Source organism: Sinocyclocheilus rhinocerous, unplaced genomic scaffold (assembly GCF_001515625.1).
Source record: "Sinocyclocheilus rhinocerous isolate Xijiao unplaced genomic scaffold, SAMN03320098_v1.1 scaffold934, whole genome shotgun sequence".
In the NCBI taxonomy this organism is placed as follows: domain Eukaryota; kingdom Metazoa; phylum Chordata; class Actinopteri; order Cypriniformes; family Cyprinidae; genus Sinocyclocheilus; species Sinocyclocheilus rhinocerous.
This window is the reverse complement of record NW_015658752.1, coordinates 880,714-902,289: the sequence shown is the minus strand read 5'-3', so window position 1 is coordinate 902,289 and position 21,576 is coordinate 880,714. Positions and strand designations below refer to the sequence as shown.

The following is a 21,576-nucleotide window of genomic DNA, read 5'->3' as shown; positions in this document are numbered from 1 at the left end:
CTGTGTGTATATATATATATATATATATATATATATATATATTTAATATAATTATTATTATTTATATTATAAATGTATTACACCTTTATATTTATATTAATATTATATTTAGATAATTAAATATATAAATAAAAATGCACAACAACAACAACAACAGAGAATATGATTGATTCTTCTGAATTTACATTTGAAAACATTATTTGCTGAAAATTTGATTATTGACCACGAAACAGCTTTTTATTACATTACATTTTATAATTTTTTTATTTTACATGTTTCAAATTTCAAAAACATCTATAAAGTTTCTTTCCATGTCTTTCTATTACATTTTTTCTAAGATTTAAATAAGACTTTAAATCTCAGATTTTTTAGGGTGATGCTTTGGACCCCTCGCAGTACCTTTGTGGACTCTCATGGGTTCGTTGAGAAATATAAATCCAAACTCACTGCCTGATTGCTGTAGAACTGGTCCAGGTCCTCCAGTGGTGTGGACACCAGTCCTCTGGGAACGTCTCCGTATATGAAGGGCAGATTTTTCCCGGCCTCCAGGCCGCTGTTGGGTTTTCTTCTGCATTCATCGTCTTTATTTCTCTCCTGCTTGTCCTTGGACTTCCTGGCATTCTCCTCAGCGATCCGGCTCTCGATGGCCTTAAGTGATTCACGAGTGAACTTACGGAAACTTTTAGGTCCTGGTTGAGTAAACGAATGTGCCATTTTCTCATCCTGAACCTTCAGAGTGATTCGCTACACGTCTGCATGAGAACAGTTACACGTCTGGCAGAACCATAGAGAAAGAGAGAAAGACTGAGTCAGAGGGACAGAAACACATGAAATGTGATCGGTAACTGTATGGTTAGCTTTCTATAACATCCTTCTGGAACCACAAAGAGAAAAAGCATCCTAAGTGATGGACACGCCTTGCCATACTCAAAACCATCAGCTGCTATCAGAAACAGAGCTCTCGAGGAATCAGGGTTATGTATGCCACACAAATAAATAAACACAGTCCCACACGACTTAGAGGAGCTTAAACCTACAACTAGCTTAGAAGAGCGTGGTATATGAGCAATTTTTACATTTTTATTTACATGCATTTCATGTAGGGATATGCCGGTATCAAATTTTCATGTTGCGATTAATTGCTAATGCTTTTATCACGGTATACGGTGTTATCACGATATTGAAATTTAGTTTTAAAAAAAAGTGCTGTCATATGATGTTAATTACCAATAAATATACTTTAAAGGGATAGTTCACCCGGAATTGAAAATTCTGTCAGCCAACCAGTTTTAGAATTGGAGAAGAATTGTTGATTAAAGATTTTGTTTTCTTTGCGCACAAAAAGTATTCTCGTAGCATCATAAAATTACGGTTGAGCCACTGTTGTCACATGGTCTATTTTAAAAAATGTCCTTACTATGTTTCTGTGTCACTAGTGTTATGTTAAAGTTCAACTTGTTCTAAAAACATATTCTGTACCATTCAGTTGCAAATGCCGCACATAATGTTGAGCTCAAAACATTACAAAAAGATGCCCCTTTTGACACATTTGCATATAGTTAATGCATTTCAACTATTGTAAAATGTTTTAAAGCTGGAAAAAGGCAAGCCATGCAATCAATGTGTTCGCAAGCTCAATCAGTGCGGTCACTTCCCAGTATATGGGGCGTCAAGACCAATTAGTGAAGGAGGAGATGATTTCTCTTATTTCAGATAAATCACTATAGGCCCAACCACTGAAAAAAATCTCTTCTAATAGGTGTTCACTGGAAAACCCTCAACATTACAAGCTCCCAAGAGTGATAAACCAACTCTGCACTTTGTTGAGGGAAGACCACATTCACACCAGAAATCAAACACAGTATAAACCAGCAAAGAGCACATGCTCAATCAGGCAGGAGAACCTGGTACAACAGTGGAGCCACACATGAGAAACACAGCCAGACATTTCCTCTGTAATACTAATAATCGTTATCAGATATAATTTCCTAATTGCATTACCGTATCATAATCTATCTTCGGGTCACTAAGAGGAGACATCATTTCCTTGAGATATCAGACTTCACAAATCACGCAGGAAAGAAAGGGATGCAGATCAGAATCCTGGTCGGAAAACAACAATGGTCAAAAATGAGCAAAACATTAGTATGCTTAGTATAAAAAACTATTATATATTAAAAATCTGAAGGGCTTTTTTTTTTTTTTTTGCATTGATGCCATAGAAGAACCATTTTGTTGTTCCAGGAAGAACACAGTGAACAGTTTTTAAAAGAACAATTTTTTTCCACATTTTTAATAATCTGAAGAACCCTTTTTTCTTTATAAAGAACCTTTTGTGCAATGGAAAGGTTCCATGGATGTTAAAGGTTCTTCATGGAACCATCAATGCCAATAAAGGTGTAAGATGTGAGAGAACTGTATTCTTTACATTTCTTGGCCTTTTTTCGTTTTATCCTGTTCTCACAAAGGCAAAAACACAACAGACACATTCTGTCTTGCAATCTGCTCACCCAACTTAATGAACAATATCCCATGAATTATTCCACTTGGAATCTCTCATTTATCTTCTCGAATCCTTACTCACGTCTCTCTCCTGGTCTATTTTTAAGGGGCCCTTTAAAAATTAATTCCCTCCATTTTTCTATCCTTCCAGTCCCTATTAGTATCCATTTCTGTGCGAAAGATAGTAAAGTAGATTTGAAGCAAAAAGCAATTTGAATTATACGTCATGTTTTGATAAATGCCATTTTCTTGGTTAATGCAACCTTTTGGTCGTATTTAATACATTTTACTATGTGCTTAAAATAAATTTTGCAGAATTCCACTTAATTTCTTAAAAACAATCTTAAGAACCAAGTCTTGCACTTTCTGTCTAAACAAGACAAATGCAGTGTTGCCAAAAAGTATTTAGACACTTACTCTAAATGCCATTGAATAAATACAAAAATCTAAGTAAATTGCATCTGCAAACAAATGTGTCACATTTTTACAATTCAATAAAAAAACTTTTTTTTTGGTTAATGCAACACTCTAAAAAAAATGCTGGGTTGTTTCAACCCAACTTTGGGTCAAATATGGACTAACCCAACTTTTGGGTTAAAAATTTAATGTAAAAATATAACCCAACGGTTGGGTTAGTGCATATTTAACCCAAAGTTGGGTTGAAACAACCCAGCATTTTTAGAGTGAACATTTTGGTCCCACTTAATCTACATTTAAATCCATTTTCCACATAATTTCTCAAAATCTGAAGAAACAAGTCCTGTGCTTTTCTACTGACCATAAAGCAACCCATCTGTAAAAAGAGCTGGAGAAATGGAGAAAAAAAAAAACTTTTGTGGTACAGTTGTAGCCCTTACAGGTACCATCAAATTTTAGTAATACAAATGCAAATGCTGTATGATTAGCCACACAACCACCAAATGAAAAATCTTTCACTGTGAATTGTACAGTAAACTTTAATTTTTTCCTTCTCCTTTTATTCCAAAACTGACAAATGTCTGATTGTCTGAAGTCTGACAAATGATTAATTGCATTTCAATGTGCTTTCAGTAGCAGCGGGGATGCACTGGGACTAAAAACAGGCCAGGACCTCTGCCAGCAGACTACAAATACAGCCCGCTGTATTATCTAGTTCATATTTATTGATTTTTGTAGTGTTTTGATATGTCTGAAATAACTGTTTTGACATTGCATAGGCAGCACAATTAAACTGAACAGCAAACAATACATTTCTATTAGGGATGCACCGATTGTTGTCGGTGTTTCTTTGTTTGAATATGGCGCTTATCACATGCTGTGTGGTATCGGCGTTTGGTATCGGGGCATTTTAACGAGTACGAGTACAGGAGGCCAGTATTGGGCCCGATACGTGCATCCCTAATTTCTATATAGCATGTTAAATGTTTAGATGATCAACACACATCGGTGTTGGTTCCGGAGGTATTTTTCTCATTCATTTCATCCATGGGGTTTTTAAAAAGTCTTTTGAAACTTATATGGTAGTTAAATAGCCCCTAGACCTCAGTAATCGTGAAAAAAGCCAGGAAATTTCAGTTTTGACAATATGGGACCTTTAAAGCATTATAAGCCATGAACCAATCCAACAAACTATGAGGAGAATCACAACATTACAAACTTTTATTTGAAGCAAAAGATATTTGAAAATCCAACAAAGGCAGAAGAATGTGTTAACCTTTTTTTTTTTTTTGAGGGCATAGTGGGCAGAGCTAAAGATCTCTTTTGGCAAGCTTTGCTTGCTGCAACTCTCGGATTGGTGGAACTTTCTGAAAAGCATCATGGGTAATGTAGTTTTTCACCACAAATTCAACTATTGCACATGATTATTTAAAAAATAAATTTAATTAATCTGAACAGATCGATTCAACAAAACCAAGTCTGTCTTTAAGGGTTCAGCAGTTATTGTTAATATTAGAGATTATATGAGCATTATAGACAACATTTCACCAATGTCTGAAATAGACCCGTCTGACAAAGTTAAGAACACTTCTCCCTTTAAAATCTTCTTTACTTTGTATCTAAATTTGATTTCAACAAGTCTGTAAGTCAACCGGCACGCCTGTTACCAACCATGAAGAGTTTGCAACAGATGCCATCTTCAGCAGCACTCTAAGGATGTAATAAATCCAGATTATTATCTGCAGGTAGTACATCGTGTCCTCTGAGAGATTAACAGGTTGTTGACCGCATCTGTACTCCCAGCAGACACGGCATTCATTTTAATTAGAGTTTGAGTAGCTGACTGACAGGCCCGGTTCTCCAAACAAGAGCCAAAATAAACTTCAAACAGAGCCACGAGTCAACATCTAAACGATGGCTGAGGTTACTCATGATATTCATCACACGATTACCATCGACAACAGCAACCTTACCCTCGCTCAAAGTCTCTAATCTCTCCTCATGACATATTGACTCCTCTACAAGACAAATACACCTGACAACGAACACTGAGGTCCCCACACCAAATGCCAGCTGATCTGCTCTTTATCAGTCTGTAGAAACCGTTTCGTTCGTTGAGTAGAACTCAATAGAAATTTGACTGGGCAGCAAGAAAAACAAGAAACAAACCAAACCGTATGTGCATTAGACTGTTATGTTATGAGGAATGATCTGTAAAGCTCTGTATATATAATTTTTTATTATTATTCTTACCGATAATAACTGTCTGATATATAGTTGAAACTAACATAAATAAAAAATAACACAATAAAAACTAAAATCAGTTGATTTTATATGATGCGCTGTCTTGGAATAATTTGTATCATACAATTTAGGTTTCACATTTACAAGATTATAATACAAAGCATTATAACAAAGCAAATAAATAAAATATTTATATTTTTTATGGGTCAAAGTAAAGTCCCATTTTGGTGTCTGCATCAAATAAAATTTAGAAAAGTGATTTTATATACATAAAAATGCAAGTAAAGTGTCTACTTTAATGTGTCAAATAACTTTTGTGAAAATAAAATATCAAACGTGTAAAATAATTTCCATTGTCGTTCAGCGTAACAAACCTATTTATGTAAAGATGAAACAACATACTTATTATGACCTGCACTTATTAAAAATATATAAAAGAAAATCTGATCATACTAAATTTTATTATATTTTAAATGTTTAAAAACTTCTTGCTTACAGTTGACAGTTTGGAGGTTATTGGCAAAGACTGGTAAAAGATATAAAATGACTATTAATTAGTATTTTGGGAACTGCACTGTGAGTCTTTTAATGTCATTTAATGATTCTTGATCTAAATATGCTTGACAAGATCTAGATAGATAGACAGACAGACAGACAGACAGACAGATAGATATTCACCATAGGGCAAATCTTCAATCGAATAAAAAAAAAAAATCCGCATTCGAATTTTAGGTCTGTGTCAGCCGTCAGGTGGTTATCAGTGGCGCACGAAATGTGACGACAATGTAAGTGTCATTGCATTTTAATGCTTTTGTTAGCCTATCCAGTTGAACCCACTAGATGCGGCGCTGCTACGTTGTTCATTCAATATATTGCGGAAAACGAGAGCATCAGTGTGGAGATGGATGTTGCAACTTAATTATAATTGGTTTATAAACATTATTTTAAACATTATGCCCATTTTTTTCAAAGATAGTCGTGTTGTTTTATTACGCTTTGAAGAAACGTGCATAATATTTAGCTCGATGCGTCCCCTAGTGCCCTCAGGAGAGAAGCCAAAAGCTTTTTTTCCCCCTAACTGAAATTATGCCTTTTAAATTCGAATATAATTCGAATTTTTATCATATTTAAGTAGAAAATTCGAATTTAGTTTTTCAGTCATTTTGACAGCCCTAATTCACAAACAGCATGTTAAAGAAACTAATTATTATTAATCGCTTCACATATCAATAAGACCTTCTTTAGCAGGTGGTTCTTGGCTATATAGAATACAATGCAATATCGACTTTTAAACCTTAAGTCAAAAATATAAGTAAGTTAAAAGTCTCTCTAAAGGCTCAGTTAAACAGTCAAAACTCTATGTGAGGCTATACCAGCACATTTTTCTTTGAACCAAATAAAACAACCTGTGCCAATTAAAAGCTGGAACACAGTCCTGGTTTGTTTGTCAGGAGAGCACTAATACACACAAGAACAGAAAGAAAAGCTAAGGTTTGTATTACTGGAAACAATTTTAAGCAATGCGAGCAGCTGCTTCAGCTGTTGACATTCTTGTCTGAATGAACAATTCAGTTTACATTATGCAAATCTCCCCACCTCTCTGTTTGTCGCCACACAGTCCAAAACAGACTGAGCTTTTTCAACAAAAAGTAAAGCCACAACCACAAACAGATTCAATCAGAGCCATCACGTCAGGCACTTCAAGTGTTTCCCATTGCCTTGTGAGGAAAAACATTAAGTTTCCCAAGTGTGGATATATGCTGGAGTGAAACCAAAAACCTCCAAGAGCACTTAGCAAACCGCCTCTGAATCACAAACCAGTAACCAAGCTCAGTAATGGATCTAACAGCCTATATTCATTGATGTCTCCTGTCAGATTATAATGCTTTTTAATATGGATACTTTGCGTATAGAACAGAACAGAATGTGAAAAACAACTAGCTATTTCAATCTTAAGAGCCATTTAAAAGCTCTACTATAATATGCAAATTATATATAATGCATATCCATAATACTAACAACAATCAGTGCCAATATGGGTGCTCAATTTACACTTTACATTTGAAAAGCATGTGAAATTAAAATGGACTCTTACCCTCTTAATTACACTGCTGGCCTTAATGAGGCCAGTAACACTTTTATTATTTAAAACAACGAAGTAATTTTATTTCGCAAAATGCATTAAATTGATCAAGAGTGAAAGTAAAGAAATTTTCATTGTTACAATGTTTTAATTAAAATTACTTTTTTTTTTTTTTTTTCAGAACTTTCTATTCATTGAACCCTGACAACAAACTGTATTACGGTTTCCACAAAAGCCGCACAACTGTTTTAAGCGTTGATAATAATAATAAGAAATGTTTCTTGAGTAGCAAATCAGCATATTAGCATGATTTCCGAAAGATCATGGGACACCGAAGACCGGAGAAATTATGCTGAAAATTCAGCTTTTCATCACAGGAATAAATTTCATTTTAAATATATATTTCAAATAGAAAATAGTTGTATATATGGAACCTCTTTAACTAATGTCAACAATCCTTCTTACTTTTCAACACCTTATCTCCGACCACTTGACTCTATTCTGGTAATGTCCACTTTTCAAGATCTAATCAATTCCTGAAAGATAACGTCCTCTTAGGTATTCACTCAATGAATATTCACTCTGAAATATATCAAATTACAGAAGCAAAATGACTTGTGTTGTCTTTCAGTCTTTTGTAGATTTAGCCGTTGAATTCTCGCGCCACAAACCCCGCCCACCAGCCTGGACAAGCGCAATGATTGACAGGCGAAGAGTTTCTGCACAAAGTCGCAAGCACTAGCTATTTCAGATATCTATGTAAAGTCGTAGAGACATTTTCTGCGTATTATTCCATTAAAAAATAATAAGTCCACTATATTATAATGCAAGCATCACCATCTCTCTCATCTAATGTAACTGGTGAAGAAAGCCTTTATATTATGACTGTCTGTCTGCCTGCCTGTGAAGAAATACTTGATTTAATTTAAATTGGCGCCTTCTTGACGATTGTGTTCAGCTGAGGTGGGTCTCTCTCATCTAATGTAACTGGTGAAGAAAGCCTTTATATTATGACTGTCTGCCTGCCTGTGGAGAAATACTTGATTTAATTTAAATTGGCGCCTTCTAGACGATTGTGTTCAGCTGAGGTGGGCGGAACAGAAGAACATGCCTTCTTTTATTAAATCTAACCTGTATGAAGCGATTTATGAGGCGATTTTGGTGGTTTACAATGCACTCGAGCGCGATAAATGACTTCATTTGTGATCAAATCTTTCTGAAGGTTGACCATACCTTACTTTCTTCCTAAATAACCACTGTTCCATCAGCTGCAGTCAAATAAAACTTAGTTCTCTATAAAACTGTTCCAATGCTGTGGCATCATCTCGTCTACACGAATCAGCTGCTGGAAAGGAGAACAGAAGCTAAGCAATTCGCTAACGATTCGTTCTTTTGAGTCGAATCTTTTAATGAACTGATTCACTAAACCAATATGAACTATTCGTTCGCACATCGGACTTAAATCAATTCACGAGTCAGAGCAGTTTTCGAATCAACAGCTCAATGAACTCATATCCAAAAACTGGCGAGTGAACTGACAGTAAAAGCCTTTTCCATTTAAGAAAATTTGACTGGGGCATAAGTTTGTTTAGGACTACGAATTTGTATGACTGTTTTATCTCATTGACTCATAAACCAATGCACTACAACATCACTAAACAAAACATGCATGGATGTGAAATACGTAAATCAATTTCATTTTATGTAAATTAATTTATGTAAAATTTTGTTTGTGTGAGCCGAATCGGATCTAAAACATAATGGAACTGTTACAAAAACATATTATTATTAATGTTCTTTTTATTATTATTATGCATTTATAACCAGAAATTGGGCAAATTTGCTTTAATATGGTTTCACTGAAAGCCTATGCCTCTACGGAATGAAGGGACAACGTGACGACGAGAGCTATTTAGAATGAACTGTTCGAAAGAACCGACTCCGGGAAATGAATCAACCTACACATAGTTCATTACCGAAGTCAAATTAAACGCGGTTTAGAAGTCTAATACAGAAACGCAACTTCGTGTGAGCTGAATGAACAATTTTTATCCGGTGGCATCATCTCTTCCACCGCAGATTCAAGAATCAATCACTGGAAATAGGATTTCCAGGGCGTCAACCAGGGTTAGGACAGTTGACATATCTCTCAAAAAAAAAATTTTTTTTTAAAAACCACGGCGCGAAAATAAAAACAAGCAGAGGATGATCGCTTGGATAAATTGTTTTCAAGATTATAGGCGTTTCAACATTGCATTAATCAAATGCATTAGAAGTATTATAAAATGCTCTACGTTAAATTAAAGCACAAAACCTGTGGCGCAGTCTAGACCAGTGCTGACATTTATAAATGGATGTCAGAAAACCAAACCAATCAATGTACAGATATGTAAATAACTTTTTTCTTTTGCATCTGATGCTGTTATGACAACAATGACTTACTGTATGTAATACAGAAACAGAAAAGTAAGCCTATCACAGCCAACTAAACTACTTATATGAATCACTGGGGGAAAAAAATAGGAGTTGAGAATGTGCATGTTGCATTGCATTCTGTCAACTGAATGAGAACATCTAAAAACGAAGCATGCTATTGACTTTTGCTACTGTATAATCACAATCAAGCTCAGACTAGCTCGGATTTCATTTTAAAACCCTGGGTTTTAACTCTTTTATGCATCAGACATTGTATTGTTATTTGCTTTCAATTATAACCTGGAGCATTTTTTTATTGACCATAATTTTTAATAGCTTTCATCAGCACTTTATGATCCACTCACCATCTCACCATCTTCCAGCAAAAATCAGGGAATTTCTGCCAACATGAGGGGAAAATTAATCCTAAGTAAACTCCAAGGGATTTTCGACGAGAAAAAAAATAATCGCAGAAGACTGATCAAAAAGCGAAGCGCTTGAGACCACGGAGATGAGCGCTTCCGGTTATTCATTAAACCCAGCGCGAAATCACCAATCCTACTATGCCTGAGACTGAGCTTATGAATATTAAGTAGGCCATGGTAACGTTGCCGTATCCACCTTCAGATAGCAATGGCTTGCCTCATGAATATTTATTAGGTTGTGCTGACGTCACATCGTAACCGTCCAATAGAGAACGTTCGCTTATGAATGTTAAAAACGTGACCTTCGCCATAGTAGGAGTCCTACATTTTCAGAACACGTCGTTTTCACTTTGATTTAATTCTGTATGCGTTTTTTTCCTCATAATGGTGTTTTGTTTGCCCCACCCCTTGTCTTTAAATACCCACATTTTGACAATAAAACAAAATAAATTAAAACTAAATGAGAATAAGATATAGTATGTTGTCTTTATTTTCTTTTTTATTTCTACTTTTTTCTTTTTCTTTTCCTTATTATACCGTTAGATTTTAGATGACTTGAGGTAAAAAGACATTCAAAGACAGTTTTGTCATTTTATCTTATGTTTTCTTTAATAAAACATCAGTACTGTAAAATATCAACACGGTTACCCTGATATAGAAAATAAATAACCTAAAATAATAATAATAAAAATAATCCTTCTATGAAGCACCATTTAATTTAATTTACATTTACCTTGAAAAAGGTACCTTTTAATAGACTTTGCGTACTACAGACTTTTTAAAGCGAGTTCATAAAAACGTCATAGCTGAGCAAAGCAATTTTGAAGGTTTACTCAATGTTCCGGTAACTAGGTGCGAAGCCTGATGGCGCCATCTAGTGGATTAAATCACATAAGCAGTGTTTGGGTTCCCAGGTAAAAAAAAAAAAGTGCACTTCCATAATGTACCTTAAGTGCTATATTTTCACGTACTAATTTTGTACTTAATATACTGAAAATTATTCTTTAGTACTTCTTAAGTTATGCTTAAGATCATCTAAATATTTTATAAAAATCTCTGTATTTAAAAATTTTAGTTACCACGTTTTCATACATTTCATACATTTTTCATACATTTTTCTACAAGTGGTAGCCTAACTAAATACATTTTTAAATACAGAGATAGTATGTTAAAAGCACATTTTAGTTCGTATTCATGATGTCCCAAAATAGCACAGTTGAGTACACTTAGATAAATTTAAGTTTGTTTTAAGAAGTACTAAGGAATAGTTTTTAGTATATTAAGTACAACATTAGTGTGTGAAAATAGAACATTTTAAGTACATTATGGAAGTGCACTTTTTTCACCTGGGTTTCATTATCTACAGAAATGTTACATGTAACGAAAGAAAGAAAGAAAGAAAAACTGGCTGCCAGAATTCAGTGTTTTTATTTCACTACTTGGTCCACTCATCCATTAAAAATGCTTTATAAATACACAATTGATATTTATCTTCAGGAATAACTTCAACTTCAAGCATTTAGCAGAAACGTTTTTTTTTTAAACATATTTGAGAAATATAAATTCAGTCAGGGTGTCTAAACTTTTGACTTAGTGTTTATTTACATTTCATAACAGTATGTAAGACAACATAAAACAGTTTATTTATATTTCACAAGATATATGATGAACAAATATTGTTCAATTTACCAGCCTAACTGAACTATTTAAATTCTTAAAATACTAATAACCACCGATAGCAATGCAGATGGTAAAAAAAAACAAGGTCCAAAGTTAAGATAATCAAAATGGGCCTATCCATGAACCACGACTACTAAAATTATGTCATAAACTTTAATGACATAATATATAATATAACAAAATAACTCAATGCACATAACTGATGTATCTACTGTATCTAAATTGTGCATTGTTATATGTTTTCTCACGCAGATTGTGGACACTTGCTCAAGGATCATCCAGATGTCACTGGATCGGGTCGTTGCTCAGCAGCACTCGACAATCTGCAGGGCACACAAACACTGTGTCTGTCTGTGTAAACTACAGCACATATGGCATATAGCTATGTTTGCATCCCTGTTTGTGTCTTTATAGACCTAATGTTTTACTATTTCAAAACTAAACATTTAAATGAAAACAAAAAAATAAAGCTAAAAACAATTCAAAATATTAAAAGAACAAAAGGTATGAGCACACACATATACATGTACATATATATAAATACATTCAATATATATATATTATTTCATTTCCATTTTGTATGTTGAAGTACTGAAATAACTCAAATTAAATAAAACTAAAACTTAATAAAAAAACCTATATAGACATAATAAAAATGTTCATCATGAACATCTGTCTGTCTGTCTGTCTGTACACTCTAAAATATGTCTATCTATCTATATCTGTCTGTCTGTCTGTCTGTCTGTCTGTCTGTCTGTCTGTCTGTCTGTCTGTCTATCTATTTATCTATCTATATCTATCTATATCTGTTTCTCTGTATGTCTGTCTATCTATCTATCTATATCTGTCTGTCTGTCTGTCTGACTGTCTGTCTGTCTGTCTGTCTATCTATCTATCTTTCCATCCATCTATCTATCCATCTATCTATCCCATGTGCATTTGAATCGAGTTCAGTTACTTTCCACTATTTCCCAATAAAGTGAGACTGTTGAGCAAATGTTCATCTAGCAGCTATAATACGGTTTAACAGGCTTTGTGTCAAACACAGATTAAGCTCTTCATGTAGAAACAGCTTTTCAAACAGCCTGCAGCCGATGCTGTATCGCAGCAGTAAGAGGCGTATTTTTATTCTGTGGGTCGACCGAATGAATCAGGTGGAGCACATTTACTGCTGCTCGAGTCCATGACATGGGGAACATCCATCTAGTGCAGCAGAACATCTCAGAAGGGGTGTTGGAGAACCACAGAAGAGAAGAAAGCGGTACAGTTCAACAGGTGTGTTTGCATGTTTATTGATCATTCACGAGTAATCGATATATTGAGATATATTGAACATGCCTGTGATGTGAGTTTCTGTCTTTTACAGATGGACGGTGACAGGGATTGTTTATTGTCTTCACATAAGGACATGGGGAAAAGTGGAACTAGTTCGATATCCTCTGCCTCATTTAATTTCATCAATTCCATTATAGGATCTGGAATCATAGGTAATGTTTTGTTATCGATGCTTCTAAAAAATAGTATCATTTTAAACGGAGTAAATACATACAGGCAGTACCAGACACACTGAACAAAATATATGTTCCTCTTAAACTTAAAACATATTGAAAAATGCATGCTTAAATTTTGTTACAAAATTATTATTATTATTTTAAATTGATTAGTTATAGGGGATGTTGAGGGAAAAGCATCATCATGTGTACATGTGAACTCCTTTACAGTAATACTGTAAGTGTTTCTCATAAAGTTGGTTAAGAGAATGTCCAGTGATACTTTATTATCTAAAATATAGTGTACAATGGATTTGTTTAATACTTTCCCACTAGGCTGTATACTTATATATAGTATGTATGACTGTACAAACTCTTGGCTGCCAGTGTATATTTTTTGATATTTTGGTTGATTGTCCTTTACTTTTTTTAAATCAAACAGGATAATTTGCAATAGTCAGTGCAATATCTGTATAGAAAATCAAATCTGTTCTTCGAGTCGAAAGCATGCTTGATGATGTTTGGATGCTATTATGTTCATTAGTTTCTTATTAGTCACATTTGTAAATATTTTACTAGGTCAGTAGATGTGAGAAGGGGCTTAGATTCCACGCGGTGCAGGATCATATGATTGTAGAACAGCCACAGTCAGTTCACATGCTTCTGCTGCAGGAAAAAAAGAACAAATATTTTTCTGGTCCTATGATATATCTTAGGGTCCAGAAAAGGTCAGCAATAAATATATAATGTATGCATTCTTGTCAGTAGCTATTTTTGTGCTCTATCACCTGCCTGATCAGAAAAAAAGATAGTTAGTCATCAGATCTTTTTCCTGTAGGGGAGACTGGGGCTAGTTGTCACATTTTTGATCTATTTCACATCCTCCACATCTCTGATCTCTTGGTTTCATTCATCAAGGTTTGCCGTATTCCTTGAGTCAGGCCGGCCTCCCAATGGGTCTCCTGCTGCTTATTCTGGTTGCCTTCATCACAGGTATGCACTGCAAATGTGCATGAGCCGTTAACTGCATTTAGATCAAAGTAATGGGTTAAAACACTTGCATGCACTGGTTACAAAGGAAGCCTAAACAAGAATAAAGTTTAGGCAATAATTTGTATTAAAATGAAAATGCATAGAAAAATGTAACCTATTCATATGGACAACCTTGTGATAGTTTTGTGGTGCTATGATAGTTTTACGGCGCTTTTGTCTCTTTGACAGTTAATCTCCATAATATTTCACCATAAATATATTTTGTAATGCTTTCCTCACCATGAAAAAGAGCAGCTCAGATATTCCACCCTATGTTTGCATTTTTGTTTCACAGAAAGACTGTTGTGCTTTCTTTGTAAGCAATGCATGAAGTATTTTACACAGTACTGTCTAGGAGCATAGTAAATAAATGTCTAAGAGCATTTTGTTTTACTTTATATATGTATATAAGTAAAAAAAGGTGTGTGTTTAAATGTGGAGAAATGTATTCTTTTTTCTTTCGGCAGATTACTCCATCATCCTGCTGGTCAGAGGAGGGAATCTGTCTGGGACTCACAGTTATCAGTCTCTGGTTCAAAGCACATTTGGCCAGATTGGATATTTGATCGTGTCGGCTCTACAGTTTCTTTACCCATTCATTGGTAATTATCACAGACATCTCCTATCTATCCTTACCTTTTATTGAATAAATATTGTGAGGTGAAGTGAGATTTTGAAGAATAGATATTTTTTTGCCTTTATTGTGTCCCATATAGCGATGATCAGCTACAATATCATCACAGGTGATACGCTGACCAAAGTGTTTATGAGAATTCAAGGAGGTGAGCTGGTTATTATTACATACTTTTAAAAAGAGGTCATAATATTCCATTTTTATTTTTTTTATTGTCCCAGAGGTCTATTTGCACTAAAAAGTCATAATTTAGTTATCATGATGTAACACAGTTCGTAGTCATGGGAAGAAGGAGGCGGGAACCGGCGAACATTTAAACAAAACTTTAATAATAAAATAAACACAAAATAGTGCGACAGCCCCTCGCGGACGACTGTCGCGCACAAACAGAACCAAAACACAAAATAAAATCCAGGCCTTGTCCTCCCTCGTCCAACACTGTCGTCACTCCTCCTTTTATCCTTCCGGAGATCCTCCGTGGGACTCGAGACCGGTGAGTGGCGCAGGTGTCGCGCATTAGCATTTACTCCACCGGCCTCGCTCCGTTCCCACGGCTCTCGGCCCCGCCCCTCTCGTCACACATGACAATTAATTTTTTGCTGCTATGCCTTTAAGACTTTTATGTACTGTAAAAGCATATGAAAATTTGTTTGCCTTATATGTTTCTGAAAAGCTACAGCATGTTGTCATAGTACAATAAACACATGACTTGTCCAAATTAAATTAATTCATCTTGGGTATAGATGCCATATTCTTACTTCTGATAAAAGCATAAACCTGACATGTGTGCTCTTTGTTTTTCCAGTTGGTCCCGGAAACATTCTTACAGAGAGACATTTTGTAATAATGATGTCCACTCTTCTGTTTACACTCCCGCTGTCTCTCTATAGAGATATAGCAAAGCTGGGAAAGGTTGAGTATTACCTACTTCTACCAGGTTTTTTTTAATTTTTTTTTTCAATATAATCATTTGTGATCTGTGGCTTTAAATTAATATTTCACCCAATAATTTCACCTGTCATTTAGCTGTTATTTACTTACTCTCATGTCTGTTTTTTCTGTAGACAGTTTTTTCATACAACAGTCACCTTGTCTGATTATGTTGGGCTTTTAAAATAGACGAAAAAGGATAATAAATGCTTCATAAAAAATAGTCCATATGACCTGTGTGCTACATTCCAAGTTATTTGAAGCCAAGTCATTGTTGTGCTTCACAGAAAAATAACATCACATGGGTCTGGATGACATGAATAATAAAGTAAACTTACGTTCCTTTAGTCTAGTAGGTGTTCATCTTGAAATATTACTACGTAAAAGTTATTCATCTTATGTTTACTTCATAAAAATCAGTAAAAATTTCAGTAAAGATTGAACTCAAGATATGTGAAGCATGAGCTGAAGGTGGACATTTGTACAACTATACTAAAATGACTTTTACTTGGAAAAAATGTCTAAGCTATCAATCAGACAACAGAAGGCATGTAGTAGATTGTGTACATGTATTTCAGCAAAGTTTTTATCATGTTGATCATTTAGAGGCCTTAGAAATTTAACAATCAAAGATGAAACAGTAAGCTTTATAGGTTAAAACGGACAGTAATGAACCCTCTCCCTTCCTCTGTTCCAGGTATCTTTATTGTCCATGCTTTTGACTCTTGCCATCCTCATCACAATGGTTGTGAGAGCAGCGACACTAGGACCACAGATGTATAAAATCTCTCTCTCTGTCTGTGTGCATTCATTCACACCATCCACCATATGCAGATGTTTGCCGACCGCAGCTCAGGATAATGATTTACCCTTTAAACACTCATTTCTGAGAAATGATCTCACTGAGCTTAATTTTTTTATTTGACTTTCCATCATATTTTTGGCCTTAGTATAACAAGGCATGTACATAGTGTCACAATGCAGTGAAACAATACACACATATTTTGTGATGTATGATGAAGCAAACCCCTAACCCTTGTGAAACCCAGATTGAATGTTTGATTTTTCACTGAGTTGATAAAAAAACAGGCAAAAAATCAGTACAATACAGTTTCTAGAGACCTAAATATCATAGAGATTTGGAAATGTGGCTGTCTTGACTCTAAGACATGCTAAAAACAGTGTTTCTGCCAGTCTTAAAAACATTTAAAAAATAGCTTTCCACAAATTAAGGCCTTAACATGTCTTAAAGTGCCCCTATTTTGGATTTTTGAAAATTACCTTTCATGCAGTGTGTAACGCAGCTCTAAGTGAATGAAAACACCCTGCAAAGTTTTAAATCTGAAAGTGCACCGTGTATAAAGTTATTGTCTCTCAAAAGAAAGAGTCGACTCTGAATCATTGAAACCAGTCGTTTTTCGGAAACGGGCTTCCATATTTTCGCGTTGGTCTGAATGAAAATGCAAATTCATTCTTTGCCACTAGATGCCGCTTTTGGAGCGGTAAAAACAGCTGTTTCCCCGGTAACACTGTACACAAAGCAGCACTGCGCTCACAAAAGCAGCTTTTATTATGAAATGGAAATGAAGTCGACCAATCAGACCAATCACCGCAGATTAGCGTCACGCAAAGGAGGGGTTTGGAAAAATGAATCGTTGAGCTAATCGTTTGGAAGTCATTGAGCAAGTAAGGTAAAAATAAATGCATACTGTAAGGTAAAAATAAATGCATATTATAAGACAATGAAAGTGTTTTTTGACCTTGCATGCATGTCAGCCTGTTGTTGGGGACTCCCAAAACCAAAATATGAACCTTTCATTACCCATAATAGGGGAACTTTAAAATAGAGTAGAAAGTCTTAAATTCATAAAGTCATGGCATTAAATGTTGCATGCACTTAAAAAAAAACAAAAAAACATTTCTGTCAGTATTTTAAACTTGTATTCCAATACAAATATCTAAATATCCTTAAATCAAAATACAATTATTTGAGATGCAAAATGAAGATGTTTTTGTGTTTTTTTTTTTGTATAAATTAAGTGAGTTTATGCTTTAAAACAAGAACAAATATCTATCAATGGGGTATGAAAACTTGTTTTCCCATCATTATATTCTCCTTATACATTTACATTTAGAGAACATATTGAAGTCCCGTGTTTCCTTTAATTAATCCCTTACATTTTCTTAAATTGGTCTTAAAGAGGTCTTAAAAATTCTTCAATTTACCTTCATAAAACTTACAGAAACCCTGTAAAAACACTCAAAACACCCTGGCAGTGGTGTTTGCATAGTCATGCACAAACATCAAAAATAGTTATTTCTAAAATGAATAACTACATTTTTATTTCACCCACAGACCTGCGTCAGATGATGCATGGGTGTTTGCACGGTGGAATGCAATTCAGGCAGTTGCCGTCATGTCTTTCGGTGAGGTTTTACTTTCAGTAAACATATTTCAATTAAAGTACCTTTTTCAATCCAAACTTTGACATGTTTCATATTTTTCAGCTTTTATCTGCCACCACAACAGCTTTATGATCTACGGGTCGCTGCGGGAGCCCACACTGAGCAGCTGGTCTCTTGTCACTCATGTATCTGTGGGTTCAGCTGTACTAGTCAGTGTTGTCTTTGCTGCTGCAGGTTATGTGACTTTTACTGGTTATACACAAGGTAAATTACTGTAAATAATGTCACAATATCTGCACTTATTACTTTGATAAATCTGTGCCATATGGTACAAAAAGCAACCAAAGAATTGCATGTTTTCCTGTTGTGTTACTTGTCCAAGGTGATATATTCGAGAACTACTGCAGGAATGATAACTTGGCTACATTCGGTCGATTCTGCTATGGCGTCAGTATAATCACCACGTTCCCTCTGGAGTGCTTTGTAACCCGTGAGGTAAGATAATTTAAGCTTTTACTGTATATACAGAATGGGTGATTTTTCAACTGGGGCACTTTTGACTTCTTGAAAGCTTGAAAAATGTCCTGAAATGAAAATCTGATCATGGCCTTGATCAACCTTTAAGTGGATTTTCCATCATAAATATACTGATCTCTACAATACTTGTTGTGATGGGAATTGCAGCAGTATTGGGGACACTGATTTTATATACAGGTGCATCTCAATAAATTAGAATGTCATGGAAAAGTTCATTTATTTCAGTAATTCAACTCAAATTGTGAAACTCGTGTATTAAATAAATTCAATGCACACAGACTGAAGTAGTTTAAGTCTTTGGTTCTTTTAATTGTGATGATTTTGGCTCACATTTAACAAAAACCCACCAACTCACTATCTCAACACATTAGAATACTGCATAAGATGAATAAAAAAACATAATTAGTGAATTGTTGGCCTTCTGGAAAAGTATGTTCATTTACTGTACATGCACTCAATACTTGGTAGGGGCTCCTTTTACTTTAATTACTGCCTCAATTCGGCGTGGCATGGAGGTGATCAGTTTGTGGCACTGTTTTTTTTATTGGTCTTATGGAGTATTCTAATTTGTTGAGATAGTGAGTTGGTGGGTTTTTGTTAAATGTGAGCCAACATCATCATAATTAAAAGAACCAAAGACTTAAACTACTTCAGTCTGTGTGCATTGAATTTATTTAATACTCGAGTTTCACAATTTGAGTTGAATTACTGAAATAAATGAACTTTTCCACGACATTCTAATTTATTGAGATGCACCTGTATATATTTGTTTGATATATAAAAATAAAATTTGTAAACTTAAATACTAAATTAATTGAATGCTTATGAGTTATTATAGTTAATTGAAACTAACACAAAACCATAAAAAAAATCGTAAAGTAAAATAAAATAAACGTTAACTGAAATAAAATGTACACTGCAAAAAAAACCACAGCTGCCGTTTTTTTACCGTAAATTTTACGGAATTTTTTTTACAGTGTACAGTATATAAACAAATGTAAACTATTTGTACTTCAGCTAGTTGCTAAGGCAACATTTCTCCTTTTCATTCAGTAAAAATTAAAACCAAAATAATAGAAACTATGTAAACATAAATAAACATAAAAGTATAAAAATGACAAAAACACACAACAAAATGACTAAAACTAACCAAAATTAAAATTAACCTGGAAAATATAAAAAAGGCAAATTCAAAATATAAATAAAAACTATAATAGTATCTCAGTGATACTAAAATAACACATAATAATGTGAAGTAGTACTCTGGTTTTAACACTTTTTATTATTTATTAAAAAGAAAAACTGAAAGGCATTTAATATCCTCCTTTAACTTGGTGCAACAAATAGTCAAAATCTGTAGACTCTTGATTTAATTTTTCAGAGCTTCCTGTATGCATTTACAGTCATCCTGTCAACCATATGCAATGTTTTTTACATTTTAAAGTGTGACGTACTAAAAAGGCTTGTTCTAGTATTTAATTAGCTTTCTTTAAAGTTGGTTGTTTCTTGATGTTGTCAATATTTTTTCCAGGTGATCTCTAATGTGTTTTTTAAAGGAGAGCTCAGTAACACCACGCATGTCATCATTACCTTGGTGATCGTATCAGCGGCGACGGCCATATCGCTCTCTTATGACTGTCTGGGTATTGTACTGGAACTGAATGTGAGTTTTCCTGTTGTTTCATCAACATCAATGAAGCAGCAGTCAGTCATTCAGAGATGTGTGTAAATGTTGTGTTTCTGTGTCTCTCTCAGGGGGTTTTGAGCGCCATACCCCTCATGTTCATCTTCCCCGCCGCCTGTTTCCTGAAGCTCTCGGACGGCCGCTGGTTTCGCGGTGAAAACCTCATCCCCAGCATCATCCTGGCGGCAGGTGTTTTCGTGATGATTATCGGTTTGATCATGATGGTGCTCTTCCCTCAGGACTGTTCACACGGAGCAGAGCTGTTCTACTGCACCGTCTCCAACACCTCCGTTCCCAGCACCACTTCACCGAACAGCGGGCTGCAGTTTATTAACGCCACAATGTCAGCATTTTCTGACTGACATTAAGTTTGTCATTTTCACTGGAATCTTTTCATATGCCGTTTTCTAGTGATAAATTGTTGATGCAATTGGTGTATTAAAGAAATGACATAAAAACAATAGTTTTTTTTATTTTTTATTATGTGATGTACCTTCTAGATCTACGTTCTTGTTTTATATACTCGCCAATTTTCATTTGAAGACTGTAAACGTATAAAAGCATAAATGTATATGTCATTTGAACCCATACAGTAGCTTTATGTAAGGAACAGACCCAAATTTAAGTTATTCAATGATAATCTTTAGCTGAATGTGATGTGCAAGTTTGATTTTGGCCTAAATGGCCAAAATGTCAGTTTTGTACAAAAAAACAAAACCTTTGGAAAAGCTGCGCATCTATGAGTTATGGAGATGTTTATTGATATTAGTCACTATTAGCCTGTGTCCCAGAGGTTAAGTTTTATTAAAACAATTTTTCATGTTAGGACACATTGCCTTGGGAACCTTTTATCATGCCTTTATCAAAAAGCCATTTTTACTCTTGTGCCAGATTCTGAAAATCCATTATAAAAACAGTCATTTTTATGTTTAAATCTATAATTCTCTAAATAACTTGCAGTTATATGTACTATATATTAATATAATTATAACTTTGCATATTTATTTATATAGGCTACTTATTTTTATATTATATTTTATTTTAGAATGCTTGTTTACCAAAGAAACCCTATGAAATATGAGTTTTGTGTGCCATTT

At 34.5% G+C, this 21,576-nt stretch overlaps 2 protein-coding genes across 2 annotated transcripts in view; one reads left to right on the top strand and one right to left on the bottom strand.

The window, feature by feature from the left end:
* Positions 1-714, bottom strand: part of LOC107722897 (sodium channel protein type 2 subunit alpha-like) — a 44,670-nt gene extending 43,956 nt beyond the window's left edge. Inside the window, exon 1 of the mRNA XM_016531393.1 lies at positions 448-714. Coding sequence (XP_016386879.1) covers positions 448-714 — 267 coding nt within the window. The remainder of the gene's footprint in view (positions 1-447) is intronic.
* A 12,190-nt stretch (positions 715-12,904) lies between these two features.
* On the top strand, positions 12,905-20,931 carry LOC107722904 (putative sodium-coupled neutral amino acid transporter 11). The gene is made up of 12 exons (XM_016531404.1): positions 12,905-13,041; positions 13,133-13,253; positions 14,175-14,249; positions 14,756-14,890; positions 15,005-15,070; positions 15,728-15,834; positions 16,550-16,629; positions 18,209-18,279; positions 18,361-18,522; positions 18,641-18,753; positions 20,327-20,458; positions 20,551-20,931. Exons 1-12 carry the CDS (start codon positions 12,955-12,957, stop codon positions 20,839-20,841), a joined length of 1,440 nt encoding a protein of 479 aa, XP_016386890.1. The 5' UTR covers positions 12,905-12,954; the 3' UTR covers positions 20,842-20,931.
* The last annotated feature ends 645 nt before the right edge of the window (positions 20,932-21,576 follow it).